The sequence below is a fragment of the Phalacrocorax carbo genome, chromosome 2, assembly GCF_963921805.1.
Source record: "Phalacrocorax carbo chromosome 2, bPhaCar2.1, whole genome shotgun sequence".
Classification (NCBI taxonomy): domain Eukaryota; kingdom Metazoa; phylum Chordata; class Aves; order Suliformes; family Phalacrocoracidae; genus Phalacrocorax; species Phalacrocorax carbo.
Window position 1 is genome coordinate 35,269,201 of NC_087514.1, and position 18,884 is coordinate 35,288,084.

Sequence of the window (18,884 nt, forward strand, 5' to 3'; positions counted from 1 at the left end):
AAATACAAGTCTGCCCAAGGTTTTGCCCCTTATCCTTTTCTTAAAAGGACACCAACCTCCTCCCAGTTTCCCTATTCCCATAGCCAAAGCTGGGACTCCACCAGCTCTGGTGAAATTGTTAAAAAAAAGAAATCACTGTGGGTATGTTTTTCTCATTTGTGACACTAGTTATTAATGCAATGCTATTGTAATATTACAGTATTACTGTGTTAGCGAATACATCTCATTTACTTTTGTTAAGCACCTTCAGACTGCCAAATACCCAGCACTATAGAAGTACAACGTATAACCGTGCATGGTAACATTAGACAATGTCAGCCTCCTGCTCCAAAATCCAATTCTGTGGTTGAATGTCAACAAGATGCAACATTACACAAATTGCCCACAGCCAGCAGGAGCCTGGGGGACTGCAGGTTATAGGGCAAGCAGCCCAGATTAGAACCAGTCCTGTACAAACAAACACAAGATGAAGGACTGCAGTGTAGCAGAACAAAACTACTTTTGAGGCAAGGTCCTGTGGTGAGATTAATTATAATACATGCAAAAACATAAAATTTGTTAATACCTAATAAATCATTAATGGAGGTAAGCAGGGAAATTACTTAACTGCTATCCTGAATTAGTGTTTTAAACTGAAATAGAGAGTTATCTCATTAAACCGAATCACTATTGAATGAGTCAATGAACCATGTAATAATAATGCTTGTTTTCTTGCATGTTGAACCCCCACCCAACAAAGAGGTGTCCAGATAAGCGCTCACACACAGTTAAGTCTCTACCAGTTCATCAATAGACTACATCCTATGATTGTGTCTCTGTCACAACAGTATTGCACACACTGCAGCATAGCACTCCATCAGGTGTGGATTTATTCTTTAAAAAAAAAAAAACACAAAAAACCCCCAAACCAAACAAAGCGTACACCTTAGGGTTATCAGCCTGCTAACATAATTTATCATTTCAGGTCCTCTTTCTGAGCCTCCATTACTATCTTCCCTATCCCTTTTCTCTCCTGGTGAACGTTCAGCACCTTTCATAACGATGCTGAAGCATGTCAGTGTGAAGTGTTAAGCTAAAGCCTGCCTTTCAGAATGAATTCTTGCTAAGGTAAGAGTTTTGCCTCTCTTCTACAACGCTTTCTCCAGAGAAAGCTCTCTTGGTGCTCTTTATGCAACATAATCTTCTGTAAGAACCTTCTACAGTTTGGAAGACCAAGGAAAAGTTCCCAGGTTTTCTGAGGAGAAGAGAGATCTCCAGTCTTTAAATAATAACTATTCCTTTACTTGAAGGTGCATAACGGAAGTGCCGTGGTTGATCTGACCAGCATTTTGTCTCTATTGCCCCTGCTCTGCAGAGGCTGTCTTTGGGCTGCCTTGAGAATTTCTAACATAAACTTACAGCACTGGCTCTAAAAGCGTAGGTGTCCTTTCTTCTCCCTATGTCTTTAAGAGCACAAGAGGAATATGCTTTTCTTCATAAATGTATCTTCAAGCCATTCTCTACACAAATACAAGCAGAAGGTATAAACTTCTGATTCGAGATCTCCATATGTAGGCCTTCTCCAAAGCATTATCCTTGGAGTGACAACTGACACATTGGCAACACAGCCAGTATAGACGTCCAGATACCCTCTCATTCCAAATTAGATAAGAGATGTTAGGGACTCGTTAGGTATTTATCTGTGCAACCAGCTTCAGGGATTTCTGAATATAATCATTGCCACTTCCCGTGTTGGGTTCGAAGCTTGGTTGGCTTCTCCTCCCACGAGTCACAAGGCTGGGGCACTCCAATGAACTTCCTTCAGTTGTTGCTGGACTTCTACCTCTGCGTGCCGCTGCAGTGTGGAACCACAGTCTCAGCTGATGTTGCTGGTGCTGCTGTTCTGCCAGCCATTTTGGGACTATTTACATCTTTTCCTTTGCACAGAAGGATGATCAGAATCTCATACAACATGCAGGAATGTGCAGAACTTATTCAGTACGATATTCCTAAGAAAATTAACCCAGCACTTATTTTTAATTTTTAAAATATATATATGTACATAAAAGAGAAATCTGTTATCTTTTTATTTGCTGGAGCTTCCTTGTATTGTGGTCACAATTTGCTGTTAACAGAAAAATGAAGTCAGTTATAGCTTTTTGGTTCTTTTTCAGATCCAAAGAATAAAAAATTTATGATGCTTTTCTGGAATCAGTCCTAAACATACATTCTGGGACTTGTTTCAAAAGAATTCTTTATTCCAAAAATAACTCCATATTCCAAAATTTTTGATTCAGTATGTGCTGCCCATATTAAAAGCTTAAACAGCTTTTAAAAGCTTAAGCTCTGCATATATCCTTTGTTTCAGAAAGGTATTGTGCAGTTTTCATTGTCTCTGTAACAAATAGGTTGATTAAAACAAAACTTTTCAAGGCACAGTCTTAAAATGTGATTCATGGCATAATGACTTTAAAATCAAACTCAGATCTGATGTAAGTAGATGCACCACTAAATTTTTTGTAACAATGACTCATACCAGATCTGAATCTGGCTCTTTCATTAGAAACTGAAATCTTGATACCTCCATTACTGCAACATCGGCCAATTTTGTTTCCTCTGCAACTTTAGTGGCTTCTGCCTCCGTGTTTTAGAGCACTAAAATTCAGCACAATGGAAGGGCGTACAACTGCCTAAGGCACCAGATTTGGACAAAGAGCATCTGGCCTCATCTGGTACAGACTTCCTGTGAGATCTTTGTCTCTGGAACTATTTCTGTTGAAAGACCTGAAAATCTAAGCAGTGCGTCCTTCTACTTTTACTACCTCTGGCTCTGGGGTGCAATCCAGACCTCTAGTTTGGTGTCAAGGCTTGTGACAAGGCGTCTGGGGAGAGTTACGCAGTTCAAAGCATATGCTTTCATGGTACCTTTCTGAACAGCAGTGCAACTTCAATATCTGTATTAGGAAGCTGGCTTCCCCGTGCATTCAGCAAAGACATTTTCCCTCCATTGATTTCAGTTAAATAGTTAAAGAAATATAGAACAAATACATCCCATGAAGTGGTAATCCAAAAGCCTCTCTCCACCTGCAGAAGATCCACCCAGAGCTGGACCAGAAGAAACAGTGATGGAGCTTCACTGAACACTTTCTTCTCTGGTTCATTTGGCTCCAGAGCCTGGAATTCCTTCCCCTTCACCAAACCCGTGTAATGCACCTAAATGTATTCTTTCCAAGAGGTCAGCATTTGGTAACTGCTGGCTTTTAAACGTGGCTGGCAGAGGAAGCTGTGTGGCAGGCCCTGCTCTCCCTAAAGCTCCTTAGTGACTTGCAGTCTCGGCCCTCCATGTGTTCAAACTACCTTTTGTCAAAAGAAACACCTCTGACTTCTGCACAGACAGACATGCCTTGTGCTCATGAAGAGGGAGCCCGATTCCGCAGCCTACTGCATAGGGCACGTATCTGCGAGGGGGCAGTTTTCCTCTCTGAGTTTTATTAACTTCGATACAAAGTGGGGGAGGAAGACTTCGCTTCGTCTAAGGTGAATGCTTCAGCCAGCAGGTGACAGACCAGTGGTCTCCTTGTACCAGGTCTGGCCCCATGAATGGTCCGTTTTCCGCTGCATAGGGGAACACAGGCACCACCTGCTTAAACGCTTGAAGTTAGGTAACCTTTCTGAAACAAGCCCTAAATGAGCGACTTTCAGGATTGCAACTGTTTCTCAACAGCTAAAGCTTTTTGTCCAGTCTAAATGCAGTAGCATTCAGCTTCTGATCTGGATGATCAGGTGATGAGAAGCACCAAATACATTAATGTATATTCTCAAGCCCCTACGCTCATGATGCTACCAATGTTATCAAATACTAGTATAATGCTACCAAAGTAAATAAGGACAGGCAGCAGGTGATGAGGTTTCATGTAGAAACAGTGAAGGGGAACACATCCCCACACAAAAATATGCTGGTAACACGAGCAGTCTGACTCATTCCCTTTCCACGTGCTCCCCAGCTCTGCCTGAACAGCAATTTCCTTTAGAGAAGCTGTTTCTCTTTGATTCTTTAGCCAAAGCCAGGCATGCGAAGAACCTCTCCTTTACTTACTTCCAGGCTGCTGGTGCGGACTATACCTGCCTTCACACCGGGATTTAGGCAATGTCTTAAGCCCTACAAAGGATCTCAAGAATTACACTTAATAAAGCACTGAGTTTGAACCATAAAGGACGATTCTCATTGTGTTAATTTAAAATATACCAACCAAATTTTCATCATTTTAGCTTTAGAGCTGGATTTTATAAATATAAATAATATAGTAATATACTTAATTGTTAATTAGCCATTTTTAGAAGAAATATGGAAAGGGATAAATAGGGATATGATATAGAGTATATTAAAAGGAGATTAATATATATTAATACATATAAGTAGAATAATATACTATTATGTGTTAGTTTACACAATACATTTTATACAATTATTTATGAGTTTTTTAAACTGTAGTAAAAATTAATGCTGATGTAAAGCTAAGATAGAAAGACCTAGGACTTCAGCTCTGCAAATTCCAACAGGTTATTCCCACAACATCAAGCTTAACTATTTTATGGTGCAACATTTTTAACTTCACATTAAATAAAGCACCATGATTGTAACTTAAAAACAGAAACAAAAATGGTACTAAAGTATTGCAAGAGTAAGAACTCTGGCTTCTGGAATTTCCTGATACTCAAGTGCCTGACTTCGTGACTTGGTAATGCACCAAAACTAAAAATTTCTTTTTGAAGAAAGGAGAGGAAAAAAACCCGTATTTTATTTGGGATTTTTCTACATGCTTTTGACTTCCTTAGCGCATCTTACAAATTGCCTAAGCATAACCTTATACCTCTTTGTTTAACATCAACCAGAGAAATAAAATTAATAAAGGAGGCCTCAGTAATCTGTCATATGCCTTATTGTGGAGCACAATGTGCTCCAGTTAGCTAGATCCACTACTTTTCACCTACTTTCTGTCTACTGCTCTCTCTAATGCTCACAAATTAGGGCATGCCAATCTGCTCTCTAAACCTTAGTAGCTCCTTGCTCTCATAAAATTAAAACTTAGGTTAAAAAAAAAAGCCTTTAAAAACCATGATATACAGAAGTGGACATATGTCTATGTGAATCTGGACAAGGTATTTATACTTGCTGTACTTACCGTCCCATTCGCTCTTACTCCCCTTGTCTGTTCAGACATAAGCTATTCACAGCAAGGGCTCCATCTATACTTCTGATCAATGCTAACATCAAAGCTACAAAGTTGGTCCATAGATCACAGGTGTCATAATCTCCTAAAACTCAACCCTACCAGCTGTCACCTGATCCTAGCAGCTCTGCTGACTTTTGAAATACTGAGAGGAAATGCAGGCAAGCCTCAAGTACTGTTGTCTATGCCTCTGCTTAACAAGGAAGGAGGTCCAATGCAGACTCCTACCATGCAAGATTTTAAAAAATAAAATTAAAAAAGCGTACTGTCAGACTTACACTGGTCAGGGCAGGCTGTTTGGTCTCATTAAGGACAATGTCAGTGTGGACACAGCTTACATGTTTATCATGCACCTTACAGAGGGAAGGCCCAGCTTCTGCAGCTCATCAATGTAAGCCAAGAATCAGGGTCATGCTCAAAAGGGAAGTGGGTTTTTTTTGGTATGGATTAATTCAAAACACAAAAACTGCTTGCCCTTCTTTAAATGGGCTTTTTACAATATTAAATGGCTTCTATTGAGCCTTCTGCATATACACCTCAGGCAACCAAAGAAAACTATCGTAACTGTTGTTTCCAGACACATGCAAGGCAGTCTGCTGAACACCTTTTAAACTGAAGTATCAGAGGCATCTCCTTGAATAGCATCAAACTTCTTCCAGCAATGCTGTGTGATCCTCAAATGTGCTTTGTTTTACTGCTACAGAAGACATAAGCCAGTCTAGAAAGTGATCTTAAAATCGATGTTTATTGCGCAGGTCCCACATATAAGTATATGATACGAAATATATCTGATGTGTGATATGAGAGCAAACAGTAAATGAAAACCAGAAGACTGCTTGTGTATCCAATTTGAACAGTACACAGAGGTACCACAGCAAAGAAAATAAGCCAGGATGAAAAGAAACTTTAAAAGCACCACACAAAAGCTACCCTACGCAAAGAGCCATATACGCCACATGTGCTTCTAAATCTCACCCTATTTTGAGGAATTTAATCATGGATAAGCCTTTTGCTGTCACCTGTACAGAAATGGATGTTGCACAGACTACTTCAGGGCAGTGAAAATAAGTAGACTATCAAATAGCTGAACTAACAGACATGAATTAAACCAGGGATCCAAACACAGTAAAAGTTTTATCCACATTCATTCCTGCAGATGACAAGTTCAATTGCCGGTCAGTGACATTCATTTTAATGTGAAATATTATTTCAACTTTGCCCTCTTATTTATCCAGTGTAGAAACTACACACAAGCATAAATGATACCGGAGAACCGGGCTGTAGCAGACCAAAGCAGTTGTTTCAAAAGCTCTTGCAAGACTGCTAGTCTGATGAGGATGCTCGCATCCATCTTATGCTGAGATCACAAACATTTAGTTTGTGAAAACCAGCATTTTCCTGCACATGTCAGAGGCATGCCAAAGCGTAGCCCTGGAGGACCACTGACATCTGGTGGTCATTTCAGTCCTTCCCAACAGCACCTGCAGCTCCTGGCAGGCAACAAGTGCTAGCCGGAGCAGAGACATTACTGAGGTTTGGGAGGGGGGGTGGTGGTGGTGGTAGTAAAACTGCTTCATCAATAATTAGCCTGTATTAGCCCACAGGGCTGCTAGTGTGAACTGAACTCCACACCTCTGGGAATGTAAGTGTTCTTATCTAGAACTAACACACTGAAAAACAGAGGAAGGAAAAAGTAAAAGACAAATTAATTCTAAAGAAAGCTAAGTCATATATACTGACTTTTACCGTGACTTGATCAGATTATATTTTACATTCCAGGGAAGGATTAAGTTACAGGCGTACTCTGTGTTTATTAACTTAGTGGAATTTGTTGGTTACAAGTAAATGCAGATGAACTGCAATATACAAACAAACTCAGTTAAAGCTGCCAGCACATTAATAGTATTGTTGGATTAAACTTACTCTAGAGATGATAAAGCTGTTCTAAATAGAACACATTTAATTTAGCAAGTTCTTGAGAACAACTGGGTCATGAAATAGAATTATATAAAACTGTCTTCTTGACAAATAAATTTAAAAAAAAAGCAGTTTCCTAGGTAAGATGTTTCTTATTACTGAAAAGGAGCAACGAGATTTGGGTCTTCTTTTGCTAGACAGCTAGCACGATATTAAATTATAAGCAGGAATATTCAATGATTTTATCCGTTTTGATATCTGCTAGATGGTGAGACTGCCCAGACAGAAGCTGCCTCAGCCGTCTCCAGCAAACTTGAGAGAAGATCTTCTTGATGCTCAAAAGCAGTTGTGCAGAGAGACCACAGCCACCAGCATTGGATCGAAAATGTACTTAGGCCTGTTAGTGCTGGCTGTTGACCGGCAAACATTTAAAGCTATGCTTTGCTTGTTGCAGTTATCTACAACTTGTAAACAAAACTCTGAGACTTTCAGACATCCACCGAGAATACAAACATCTTATTTAACTGCCATAAGATTTTTCAGCCCGTCCCAATTGCTTTCTTGCTTCAAAAGGATCCAAGGTCTACTTTCAGGTAATGTGCATTTCTCATTAAACTGGGAGCTCAGTTCAAACCTAATAAAACTCTCAGCATCTGCTGAATAGTGGCAAGTAATCACTGTTTTTCTACACCTTTCCTACATGCTCTAAGTGTGTAGCTTTGCAAAAAAAAAATCTGCAGTACAAATCATCTGTCTCCAAACTGACCTATATTTTTCACTTACCACTCATATGACACCTCTCCAGAAGTAAACAGATTGCTAAAATACAGCTTCACCTTCAATCTAGGCTATCTAACCAGACTGAAAGATAGTGAACTGTTCTAAATTACTTCTACAAAATGCATTGTTGTGCATACATTTTCCAGTTGGCTGTGGCACACTGTGCACAAACATTTCAGAGGCACGTGCAATTGCTAACATAGTCAAGTAGCGCATAAAAAATAGCCAGTGCTTGGAGCGGAAACAAGAAAGGGTACACAGAACACTAGTTTGGAGACAACTGTATCAAGCCACCCCAATGGAAGCAGGAAATGCACACTGAGATATTTTAGTTTGACTCAGCCAGGGCTTGCAGCTGAGCTGGATACCTGGCTGGGCCAAGGCTACCCAAACGGCTTTCAAAAGACAAGCGTTAGGTTTCTCGCTCCCATTGATATTTCAGCAGAAGTCTAGCAGCTGTTGACCACTGGTGTCTCTGGAGAATTTCAGTTGTGTGGCCCACAAGTCATTGATGTTCATATGTGTTTCAGGTCTCTTCCTGTACTGCTGCATGAACATACAGTGACAAAAGTGGCTCCACAAAGCTACTTTTTAACACATTCCTAAAGGTCCAACTGCAATCCATAGACATTAATCAGTACAGAGACACTCACTCCCGTACACAGCAGACGCAGAGCCTATGTTCCACTTAAATCCTACTCTGAGCATTTAAACTAAGTGCTATTTTCAGTATTTCAACAATGCCAGCTTCTGCACAGTAATGCATTTCACCCACAGTGAAACGCTGTCACATTCTTGCATATCTATTAAATAAAAGCATTATAATTAGGTCAGCTACTGGGTAAAGGACACAATAACCACTTTCACAAAGCACTGTCACAGCCCTTATTGGTCTTCATCTGAAAAGAAAGTCTCTCCTTTCCTTTGTTGTCTCCCCAGCGTTTATTTTCCACAAATACCTTGGCATTGCCAATCCAATTATACAACAGCAGGAGATGATTACTGTGTGACAGTGTTCTAATTCACAGACATAACCTTTCTTCTACATTTATATTTTACTGGGGATATTTTTCCTGGGGGGTAGAGCTGCCCTCCACTCAACACCACGGACAGACGGGTCTAAAAATAATTTTGCCTGGTTCTAATCGATAACATCACGTTGGCAAACCTCTTCCGAAGACACATGAAAGCGAGGTAACCCATTCCTGCTAGCATGCTGACCAGCAGGGTGGTGCCGAGAACCCTGGGTGCCCTCTTCTTGGCCACGCGGAACGCCGTTGGCAGAACGGCTGAGATTAATATATTGTTGACGTGTCCTAAAACTTTGTAAAATGCTTTTCTCTTCAGGACACGCTCGTAATAGGCTTCCAAGTTGGGCCGCTTTCCGTTTCCCCAGTTTCTTCTTGCTAAGCCCAGAAACTTCAGGCGATGTAACGTGACAGCAAGTGATACATCTGCCAGACTGAAGAAATCACCACAGAGCCAAGGCTGATTTTCATCTTCTAGCAGAGATAAAACATAAAGAATTAGGAGCTAATGGAATACAAGCACACGTAGAAGCCTCCCCGGGCTAACATTTAGTTCAGTGCTAGTTCAAAACACTGTCTAATAAACACCACCAACGCTTCAGCTAAGATGTGACTTTAACCAATGAACATTTTACTAATCCCTGTCCATTCTTTACACAATATTGTAAAGTCTTAGGCTCAGCAGGCTGGCCTACATTTGCTATGGAAAAAAAGAGCTGCATTTCAGGTTCATCAGTTAAAAACCACAGTAAACACTTACTTTCCTCAATTACATTTCTCAAATCTGGATTAAATTAAACAGGAGCAGAAAGGAGGAAGGCAGTGTAACTTTTACTGAAAAGCTACCACTTGCATGAAGAATTTATCATCTTGCCCGTGTCACTCAACTCTATGGCATTCACTCAAGAACTGCTAATTTGCTGGAGATTTTCAAGTGAAAAAGAAACAGATCAGAACCAAACACACCAGCTCAGCAAGAAGACAGTTTGTCTACTCTTCCTTCCTTTGTGCCTCCTCGACCCCAAACCAAGGGGTTTTCACACTGAGAAGTTTGAGAAGTGATGGCTATTCACACTGCCCACCATAGCCAGGAGCACAGGCTCCCTCTCCAGTCAAAGGGAAGAGGTGAGCCTTCCTGGGATGGCTCAGAGCAGGCGCTGCCACGCAGCATCACACCCCTAACTTCACTGATCTGAACCACGACCACCTGAAAGGGCTGACCTGTACTGACTACACCAAGAGCTTCTGAAACCCAGGATATGCAATCTGGTAGTCAGCATAACTGCCAGCATGGGTACTCTGCTCTAGCACAGATCCCGAACAGGACTAAGCCGTTCCCTCCTCATTTGCAGCCTTCTGCAGTTCTTCCCACACAAAAGGCATGCAAAACCATGGGTGTGAATATCCAGCAGCACCTCTGTGGAATCACAGAAATTTTGCAATGTCCCTTTCAACTCATTTGCCACCAGAGGAAAGCAACATTTGGTGCACTGCTCTGTCCAACTTCAACCCATTATGCAGGTCTGGAAGAAAGGCCTCTGCAGAGAACGAGTGTATCCTATGTTGCTGAAGGGACACCTGGGGATTCATTCAGTGCATTAAGTAAGTAAGATGGTGTAAAGGAAGACCAAAGAAGCTAACCTGTGTGAAAGAAAGATGCCTGCAGTGGCAGCAGCAGTAACTGAATGAGGGATTTGCACAGTAGCAAGAGAAGCAGAAGCTCAGAGCTTGACCAGGAGCTGGAGAAGCATTGTTCCCAAACCTCAAAAATGTGAACAACTCAGACAAAATTCCAAGAGGCAGGCAGTAGCCATATGTTTTATTAAATCCTGTGATCCTGGTGGTTTTCATAAGCTCATCAATATTGTATGAGTTGACTCCTTGGGAAGGCTATTTAGCAGAGAAAGCAAAGGAGCTGCCGGAAACGGTGACATACCTAGTTTGCTGGACAAAATCCTACCACCCTTTGTGAGTTAAAACATTTTCTGTGACTTTCACTGTTGAGTCAGTAGAAAATTTAACCTAGTTTTTCAATTGCTGGTTCAAATCTACTGTCTTGATAGTAACTGATAATTATTACAATGGCTATTTATAGAGCCAAATGCAAAGAGTTATTGATTTGAGCAGATGCAGTTGATATTGACTGACGCTTATGCAGCTCCCAGTGAAGTCAGAGGAAGGATTCCTACCAGCAGCACTGGGAGTTGGACCAGACTTTGAATATGCAGAAGACTAATCCCATTCAAACAAAATTTGACTTTATTTGGATGGACAGCAGGTAAACACCACTGCTCTCCAAGAGGGTGGGAGTGGGGGGTTGCTTAATGATTATCCAGATCACTAATTCTGCATATCCCACGAATATCAGCACAGTATTTACAAAAGATTGTAATAAACCTGTGTTAAACATTAAGGACGTGATCACTATAGTGAACTGAGGTCTACAACTACAACATTAAGAATAACATTCTTTAGTTAAGGATTTCTTGTTTTATTGACAAAATACTGCAAAATTGTGCAGCTAATTACATTCACTATGCTGAAAATATGATCAAGTACTCTGATAAGACAGTAAGAACTCACTGACAGCAGCAGTAAACTAAACTAGTATTTAAAACAGTATTGATCCCTTCTGCGATGATTGATCAATATATTCTAAAAGTATCAAATCGGATACATCAAACCAGTTCTATAATGGTGCTGTCAAGTTTACTCCGTCTCCCCAAACATAAGCATCAATAGGAATCAGCAAGAATAATTCCTTACCTGGTGTTTCCTCATTTCGCCGCTGCAATTCAGTCTCAACCTGATCCAAAACTTTTTCCAGTTCATCCAGTATTTTCTTTAGGTATTTTATATTATCATGATCCAGCAGTTTAGACTAAATACACATAGAGGTTAGTGTTTTAGTCATTGTACAGAACTGACACTTTTATCAGAGAAACTTTTACTTAGATACTACTTAGATAGTGCTTATTCATAAAATGTAATTATTTTCTCCACATAGTCAGCTGGATGCCATTTGGATACTGGTGAAAATTCAGATAACAGAAGAGAAAGGTAAAGATGCTAGATATCAAGGTTTGCCTTGCCCTGCAGGTTGCTCAACAGCCCAACACCAGCACTCATGTGCACTTACCTCTGAAGTCCGCGGGGCCAGACCAATACTTCAGCACACACTTGAAATATGTAGCTGATCTGGGGGACACAATGCTTTACGTCTTGTAGGATTAAACCATTGCCTGACACTACTGGCAATGACAGGTGAAACAAACGTTTACATCGTGACAGAAAAAATCTGACACTAAGAAGCTCACAATGAAGGGGGGGATACAAAGAGTTGTCTTACTTTAAGGCGCTTCTGTTTTGCTATATAGGCATCTTGAAGGTCTGGATTTTCTTCCGCAAGTTTCTTCAACTCCGATTCCGTGTTACTTATTTGGCCTGATACAAAAAAAACCAAAGGAATGACATTAGATATCCAAATGTACCCATAATGCAACCCACAGGAACTAAGGAATAGCTTGTGTACAAATATCACACCAAAGGGAAGTGGTACTTCAGTGAAGCATCACCACCAAGTTGGGATTCAAAAATACCATGTTTTGGAAAACTTAACTGCTGCATAAATCAAACCCACCACACCTTCTGCCTCTCAGTTTGCAATGAACTCTATAAAGGGGTGATCTGCCAGGGAAGAATGACGAGTTCTTGTTAAGATTTTTTTCTTATCTTTGCTCCCCAAAACTGCACTAAATCCATGAAACTCTACTACAAATACCTTAGGTCTCTGACGTTTTTGTACCTCAGTTCCTGGGTTCCTTACGCATTTTTCATGTTGTTAAAGTCCAGATAGGCCCATACTGAGATTTTCTGTAGGTCACTGTACATCACATGTGTAATTCTACAGCAAAAGCCAAAATACCACTGAATATGGAACCAAGGTGTTTTCAGTTAGCCAAAACATGACACCAAAATCTGTGATCCCTTTTGGAAACGTTCACTATAGAGTATAAGGATGTTCTAGAAAAACATTCATTACATGACTTAAAGAAGAAACAATGGGAAAAAATTAAGAACGTTTTACTGATTTCTACAACATGGGTATAGCCTTTTCTCTCCTTTTTAAGGGGATTTTGCTTGAAAATGCCATACTTACAGACCTAGAATACCAAAAGATAGTGAATAATCAGTTATCTTCTAAAAATAAATAATTCTAGTAATAAACTGGGAACAAAAGAATAATTACAGGGCATGAATCACCTCTTACTTGTATTTGATAATTAAGATTAGTTCCAATTAAGTCTTATAAATTAAACTGATAAAAAATTCTTGCTAGAGAATAATGAACTCATCGTTTTATATGTTCTTTGTTTCAACCTGACATGACTGTGAAAGCCATCTTTCAACATAGTGTATGAAGAAATTGAAGGATGTAATCACACAACTAGAATCTTATATATGCAACTAATTATTTCATTGGATTTTGCATGCATAAACATAATAACTCACTGGCTGGTGGCTTATTATATCTAGCATTCTGAAAAAGATCAGCTTTTCGAAGCTGAAAACTAAACTATCCAGGAGAAGTTTGAACAAGCAAAGGAATTGTTTAGGAACACTCATGAGCTATTAAAAAAAATTGCCTCAAATCAAGAATGCAGGCTATGCTTTAAGTGTAAAAAGATAAGAAAATATCCCAATTTAGACAAGTAATAATTATAGCTCTAAAATTGTAGCTCTACAATGTGAAGATGTGTGTGTAAATGGACAACAATTTATACTAACTAGAAGCTAGAGGGGAAGAATACATATGGTCAGCAGAACACAAGACAACGTTGCAAAGTGAACCATAACTATTACCATGTGAAAACAGAAGAACTATCAATAATGCCTACAGTAAAGTACAATTGTTCAATAAACAGTTAGCATCCGCATTGGTGGGGGGGAGGGGGGGAATGAATAAAAGACAGTACACCAATATAGGAGAACAGTTTGTGTTACTTCAGTCAAAAAAAAGAATGCTAAGTACTCTTGCTGACATTACCCATTCTAAATCTCTCCAGATACTTTTTATAAATAATTTATTGTTAAATAAACATTGATCAATGGACTAGCAACACTGACTTCTAAATACGTTGCAATGCTTAAGAAGTTTCCAGCAGATGGAAAGAAAACCAATTCTGCTCTGGTGTTTTATAAAGGATAACTCACTCAACTATAAGGAAAACTAACAGCCTGACTTCACTTCCGACAACATAACAGCATGGCTAATAAGAGAACTGAGTTGCCAAAAATTTTAGGACGATGACAACACAGTTTGTTGGAAATAGAACTTTTCAAACTAACACAGTATCATCTTTTATGGTATTATGAATTTGGTAATAGTATAGCTGTATTACATTTCAAAGTCTGCAGTATTTGACTTTGTTCTATGGAGTTCTAAAATACCATACAAAAAAAAAAAATCAACATGACATAAAGCACCGACACTGACAAAAAAAATCAGAGATCTCAGAACATAAGTGTAAACAGGGAATCCTCATCCAGCCATGTTCTCGGGATTTCATCCCTGCCCTAGAAATATTTAGTTCTTTCACAATACTTAGAAGGAAACATAAAAGCATTAATTATAGTTTGCCATGGTACAAAGACTAGAAGGGACATAAATCAAGAAAAAGCATGGCACTGATACCCAGTGGTCTGGACTGCTTGATAAACTGGGCCTAAGCAACCAATCAATGTTTCAACACAGTCCTGTGTAAAACATAAATTGAAGCAAAAGATACAGGCCATGTTTCTTGGCAATAGGGCCGTAAGTTTACGAGCAGTTCTGAAGTTAGACTGAGGTCATGATCCACAACCAGCTGAACAAGGATTCCTAGCGCTGTTCTGTGGCTGAAAGTAATGCTGGAGTCCTTGAACATACATACAGTGGAAAAAAACCCCAAGAATTAAAATATTTATCTCCCTATCCAATACCAAAGTAAACAGACTTCCACTGTCCAGTTGTGGTGTCCAAATCCAGGGAAAAAAAAAGGAAGGAAAAAAAGAAAAAAAAGAAAAAAAAGCAAGGGAAAAAAGGTAAAAAAAGTAAAAAAGGTTAAAAAAAAGGAAAAAAAAAAGCTATAAGAACTGCAAGAATATTTGCCAAGGATTTTCCTGAATATCACTGAACGTTGTTTAAACTAAGTATTTCTGTAAACTACTGGATTTGAAACAGAAGTTCATTTCAGGAGGTTCTCTGTTACAAAGGGGACTGGGCAACATAACCTGCAGTTATTTCCTCTGCCCTTAATGTGTTTTTTCATGGGAAACTGCTATGTATATATAAGTTCATCAGGTGGAACACCAATCCCAAGGAAGTCTAAGGACATTTTACCATTGATTCTACCAGACCACTAGTTCCACCCTTTATCCTGATTCTATACTGCTGCATTATTTGCACCCATCGTTTTGGTTTGAATTGTGCTTTAACAATTTCCATTGGTCCAATGAACCCAAGCTACTTACTTCTTCACACCTTTTTTTTTTTTTCCTATCCCTGGCACCAAGTTGACACTAGTACCTTCCTTGGACAGAAAGGCCTGATGATTCTCTTATATTAGATAAACAGACTCTGTTTCATTGAGGCTAATCTGCATTTGCACCACTTTGAGAGGAAAGCAATTGCTTTAATTTAACAGGTAAACTTATTACAAGTTTACCACCACAGAAGAATGGCTTTCCTTCAGTGTAGTGGTTTGATGTGAGTAGTAATAGAGCTGTTCCCTAGAAATTGTTTTATAAGCATAAACAGTGAGGTCAGAAAAAAAATACTCACAGCTGTCACAGCTGCCATTTTCTGTTATGCATAGGAAGGATATTTTTAATCATCAGGAAAATTAAATCCACAGACACCTCAAAAATGACACCTCTTTCCTGTTTTCAAATCACAACTGGCTACAAAATCAATAAGAAGTACATGCACAAATTATCAAGGACTGCAAGTAAAATTGGAAATCTGTGTTCGATATGTACTGCTTAAGGTGCAGTGAAGACACAAGATGAATGTAATGCAACATCCTATTAACTGATAGGCATTCAGAGCTATACCAGTACATACTACGAATTCTGCTGGTAGCATAGGCTGGAATCATGGAATCCACTGTTAACTCGGGGTGCAGGATGCAGCCGTGTGTGTAGGCATCCATAGGCAAGGAGTCTAAAAGCTCTCTGTAGTGTTGCACCCTTGGATAATACATGCTCCCTTCTTCTGGCATTAATCTTGGTACTTCCTCTGCCATACAAAGTTAAAAACAAAGTTAAGAAAAGAAGAACCATTTAATTGACCTAAAGCAGTATTTCCAAAGTTACTTCAGTTACATCCAACCAGCACGGATGACACAGCCACAGTTAAGAAAGCTTTGCTTGTTCCCCACCATAACTCACCAGGGTTATCACAGCTCAGAGAAATGTATACACATGTACTTCATTTAAAAACATTCTAATATTTTCAATTCCTATGCAGCAACCCACACGAACACGTATTTAAGAGGCCTTCAAATGAGAAAAACAGATTCAGCATCTACTTCTAGGAATGGGTGACCATGGCACACAACTCTTTAGCCCTCTTACAGGAGGGCACAACTGAGGTTCTAGTGAGCTGTTACAGCTGAAACACTACTACAGCTGCAGTGCTGTAAAAATTCCAGCCCAGGAATCCTGCTCAAAGCATGACTACAAGTATTCCTGCACACCGAGTTTTACCCTGCCCTTGATCCACCATGGCCCTGACTCCTCATGTGATGAAAAAAACACCATTAAATATGGATTACGGTCACCAAACAATGAAGTTTTCTTTGTGCCTTAGAAATCGCAGTGCTAAACCCCTGAAACACAAAATGTTGCCTCTTCACACCTAAAAAAATACAACTCTGCATTTTCCTCAGAAATTGAGGCAGTCTGTTTTGTTGCAATACAGACACAAAGAATTTCACAAGCCTGCACGTGACCACTTCTGAGTTTTTTCTCCCTACTTTTTTTTACCTCTCCACTTTCAGTAAATTATTTTTGGAGCCATTCGACTTCCTTTTTCTGCCCAAGGTTATTCTAGAATTAAGTATCTTTCTTTTTTTTTTCCTCGCAGGGAAGCACGACCTGCCCAACAGCAGCGCTGCCCAAACACGTGGATTTTGGCGGCAGTCTCACCACAGGCTTAGCACAGCCCAGTGCTGCCATTACTGACTTCTCCATCCTTCCTGAAGGATGACCGTGGTAGGTTTTTACTTACAGCTGTTTATAAAGGTGCTGGAAGGCCTTCAGTTCATTTTAAAAGAATGTGGTTTTACCCCACACCACCAACTATTAGGAGAGCCCATTTACTTGTGAGACTACAAAGGTTTTCTGGTCCTGCACGACCCAACACGTAGCGATGCGGAGCTGACCCCAATGCCGCTGCATGCTACGGGTACGCGGGGAAGGATTTCACACCGAAACGCCTGTGGGATTACCATCCACAAATGTCGCTTCAAGGTAATCAATGATCTGCGTTGCCTCACAAATGATGTTCTCCCCATGGATCAGCACAGGCACTTCTCCAGCGGAGTTTAAGCGCATGAACCATGGCTCGTTGTGCTCGCTCAGCGGCAGGTTTACGTCGTGCTCTTCGCACTTCAGGGCTTTTTCGGCTATCGCCAACCGCACCTGCAACGGCATCACCGGCGTTACCCCGGGAGAAGCTCTCCCCCTCGGCCTGCCGAGCCCGCCCTGCCCTCCTCCGGCCCACCAGCCGCCGCGGCGGGAAGGGGCTGCCGCTGCCGCCACCGAACCGCGCCGCGCCCGCCGCTACCCCGGCGGGAGGCGGCAACCCGGGCCTGCAGGCCGCCGCCCGCCTCACCTTCTGCGAGGAGAAGGACTGCGTCCAGTGGTACAGCACCAGCGGCGCCATGCCCGCCGGCGGGCCGTGCTGCGCCGCGCCGCGCCGCGCTGCGCCGGGCGGGGCAGGCGGCCTGCGCGGGCGCGGAGCGGCGGGCGGGCCCGCCCCGCGTCAGCCTGCGCTTGGGAATTGCGGGGGGGGCACGACGGGACACCCCGATTTCCCCCCCAGCCTGCCCCCGCGCTGCTCCGAGGGCGGCCCTTGCCAAGGGGACACCGCCCACCGCATCCCCGCGGGAAGCGCGAGAAGATGGATGCGCAGGTAAAGAGGTCACAGGGCAGGATTTCCCCCCCCCCCCCCCCCCCGCCTGTTTTTTTACCTTGTCTTTTTTTTCTAAAACAAGTACTACCACTGTGAATTTCATGGACGTTGGCATCACGCTTTTGGAAAAAAACCCCGATAAATATTACCAGAAGACACCCTGAATTGGACCCTATGGGTATAAACACTATATTGCACAATGCACTGAAGTTACAGCAAGAAGAAATAAAGCCTCAGAATAATATATGCTTCTTTTCCCTCCAGATGTGCTCTTTTAATCTCAAGAGACAAGGCTTCTCAATTATTTTTTCCAAACAAAATGAGAAAAAAAAAATTTTGCAGGGCTTTTTTTCCATGTGAAGAAGGGTACTGAAAAGCATCTGATAACAAACACTAGCCTCCATCATCAGAAAATGCTTCCTTTGTATCTCACAGTGGAGATAGCTTAGGAGATGCAGTTGCTGATAGTACACGCCTGATTCATTAGACACTGTCTGCTGCATCAGGGAGATGAATAAACTAAAAATCACGGTGAGATGAGAGAGTCCAGAACATTGTTCTCTTCGTCCTGACTGCTTGATCCGCAATAGAGGCGGCTACTTCAGGTGAGCCTGATAACCTGCTCCCACATGCAGTTTCCATATACCGGATGAATCCCACCATTAGTATCCTGAAGATCTGAAGCTGGTATGTCAAGAGCTATATCCCAACAATTGCATTTGATTTTAAGGGAAATTTTGACTCATATTAAGGAAGGGAACCGATTTAAGT

At 41.0% G+C, this 18,884-nt stretch overlaps 1 protein-coding gene across 2 annotated transcripts; it reads right to left on the reverse strand.

Annotated features, from left to right (window-relative positions):
• Positions 1–5,936: 5,936 nt before the first annotated feature.
• GDAP1 (ganglioside induced differentiation associated protein 1) lies at positions 5,937–17,932 on the reverse strand. 2 transcript variants are annotated; one of them, XM_064442522.1, is made up of 6 exons: positions 17,814–17,931; positions 17,428–17,620; positions 16,041–16,214; positions 12,285–12,379; positions 11,702–11,816; positions 5,937–9,409 (listed from the first exon to the last, which is right to left on the reverse strand). In XM_064442522.1, the coding sequence occupies exons 1-6, from the start codon at positions 17,862–17,864 to the stop codon at positions 9,027–9,029; spliced, it is 1,011 nt and encodes a 336-aa protein (XP_064298592.1). In that variant the 5' UTR covers positions 17,865–17,931; the 3' UTR covers positions 5,937–9,026. The 2 variants fall into 2 exon arrangements, with proteins under 2 accessions (XP_064298592.1, XP_064298593.1); XM_064442523.1 differs by lacking the exon at positions 16,041–16,214 and having other exon boundaries at positions 17,814–17,932.
• Positions 17,933–18,884: the final 952 nt, after the last annotated feature.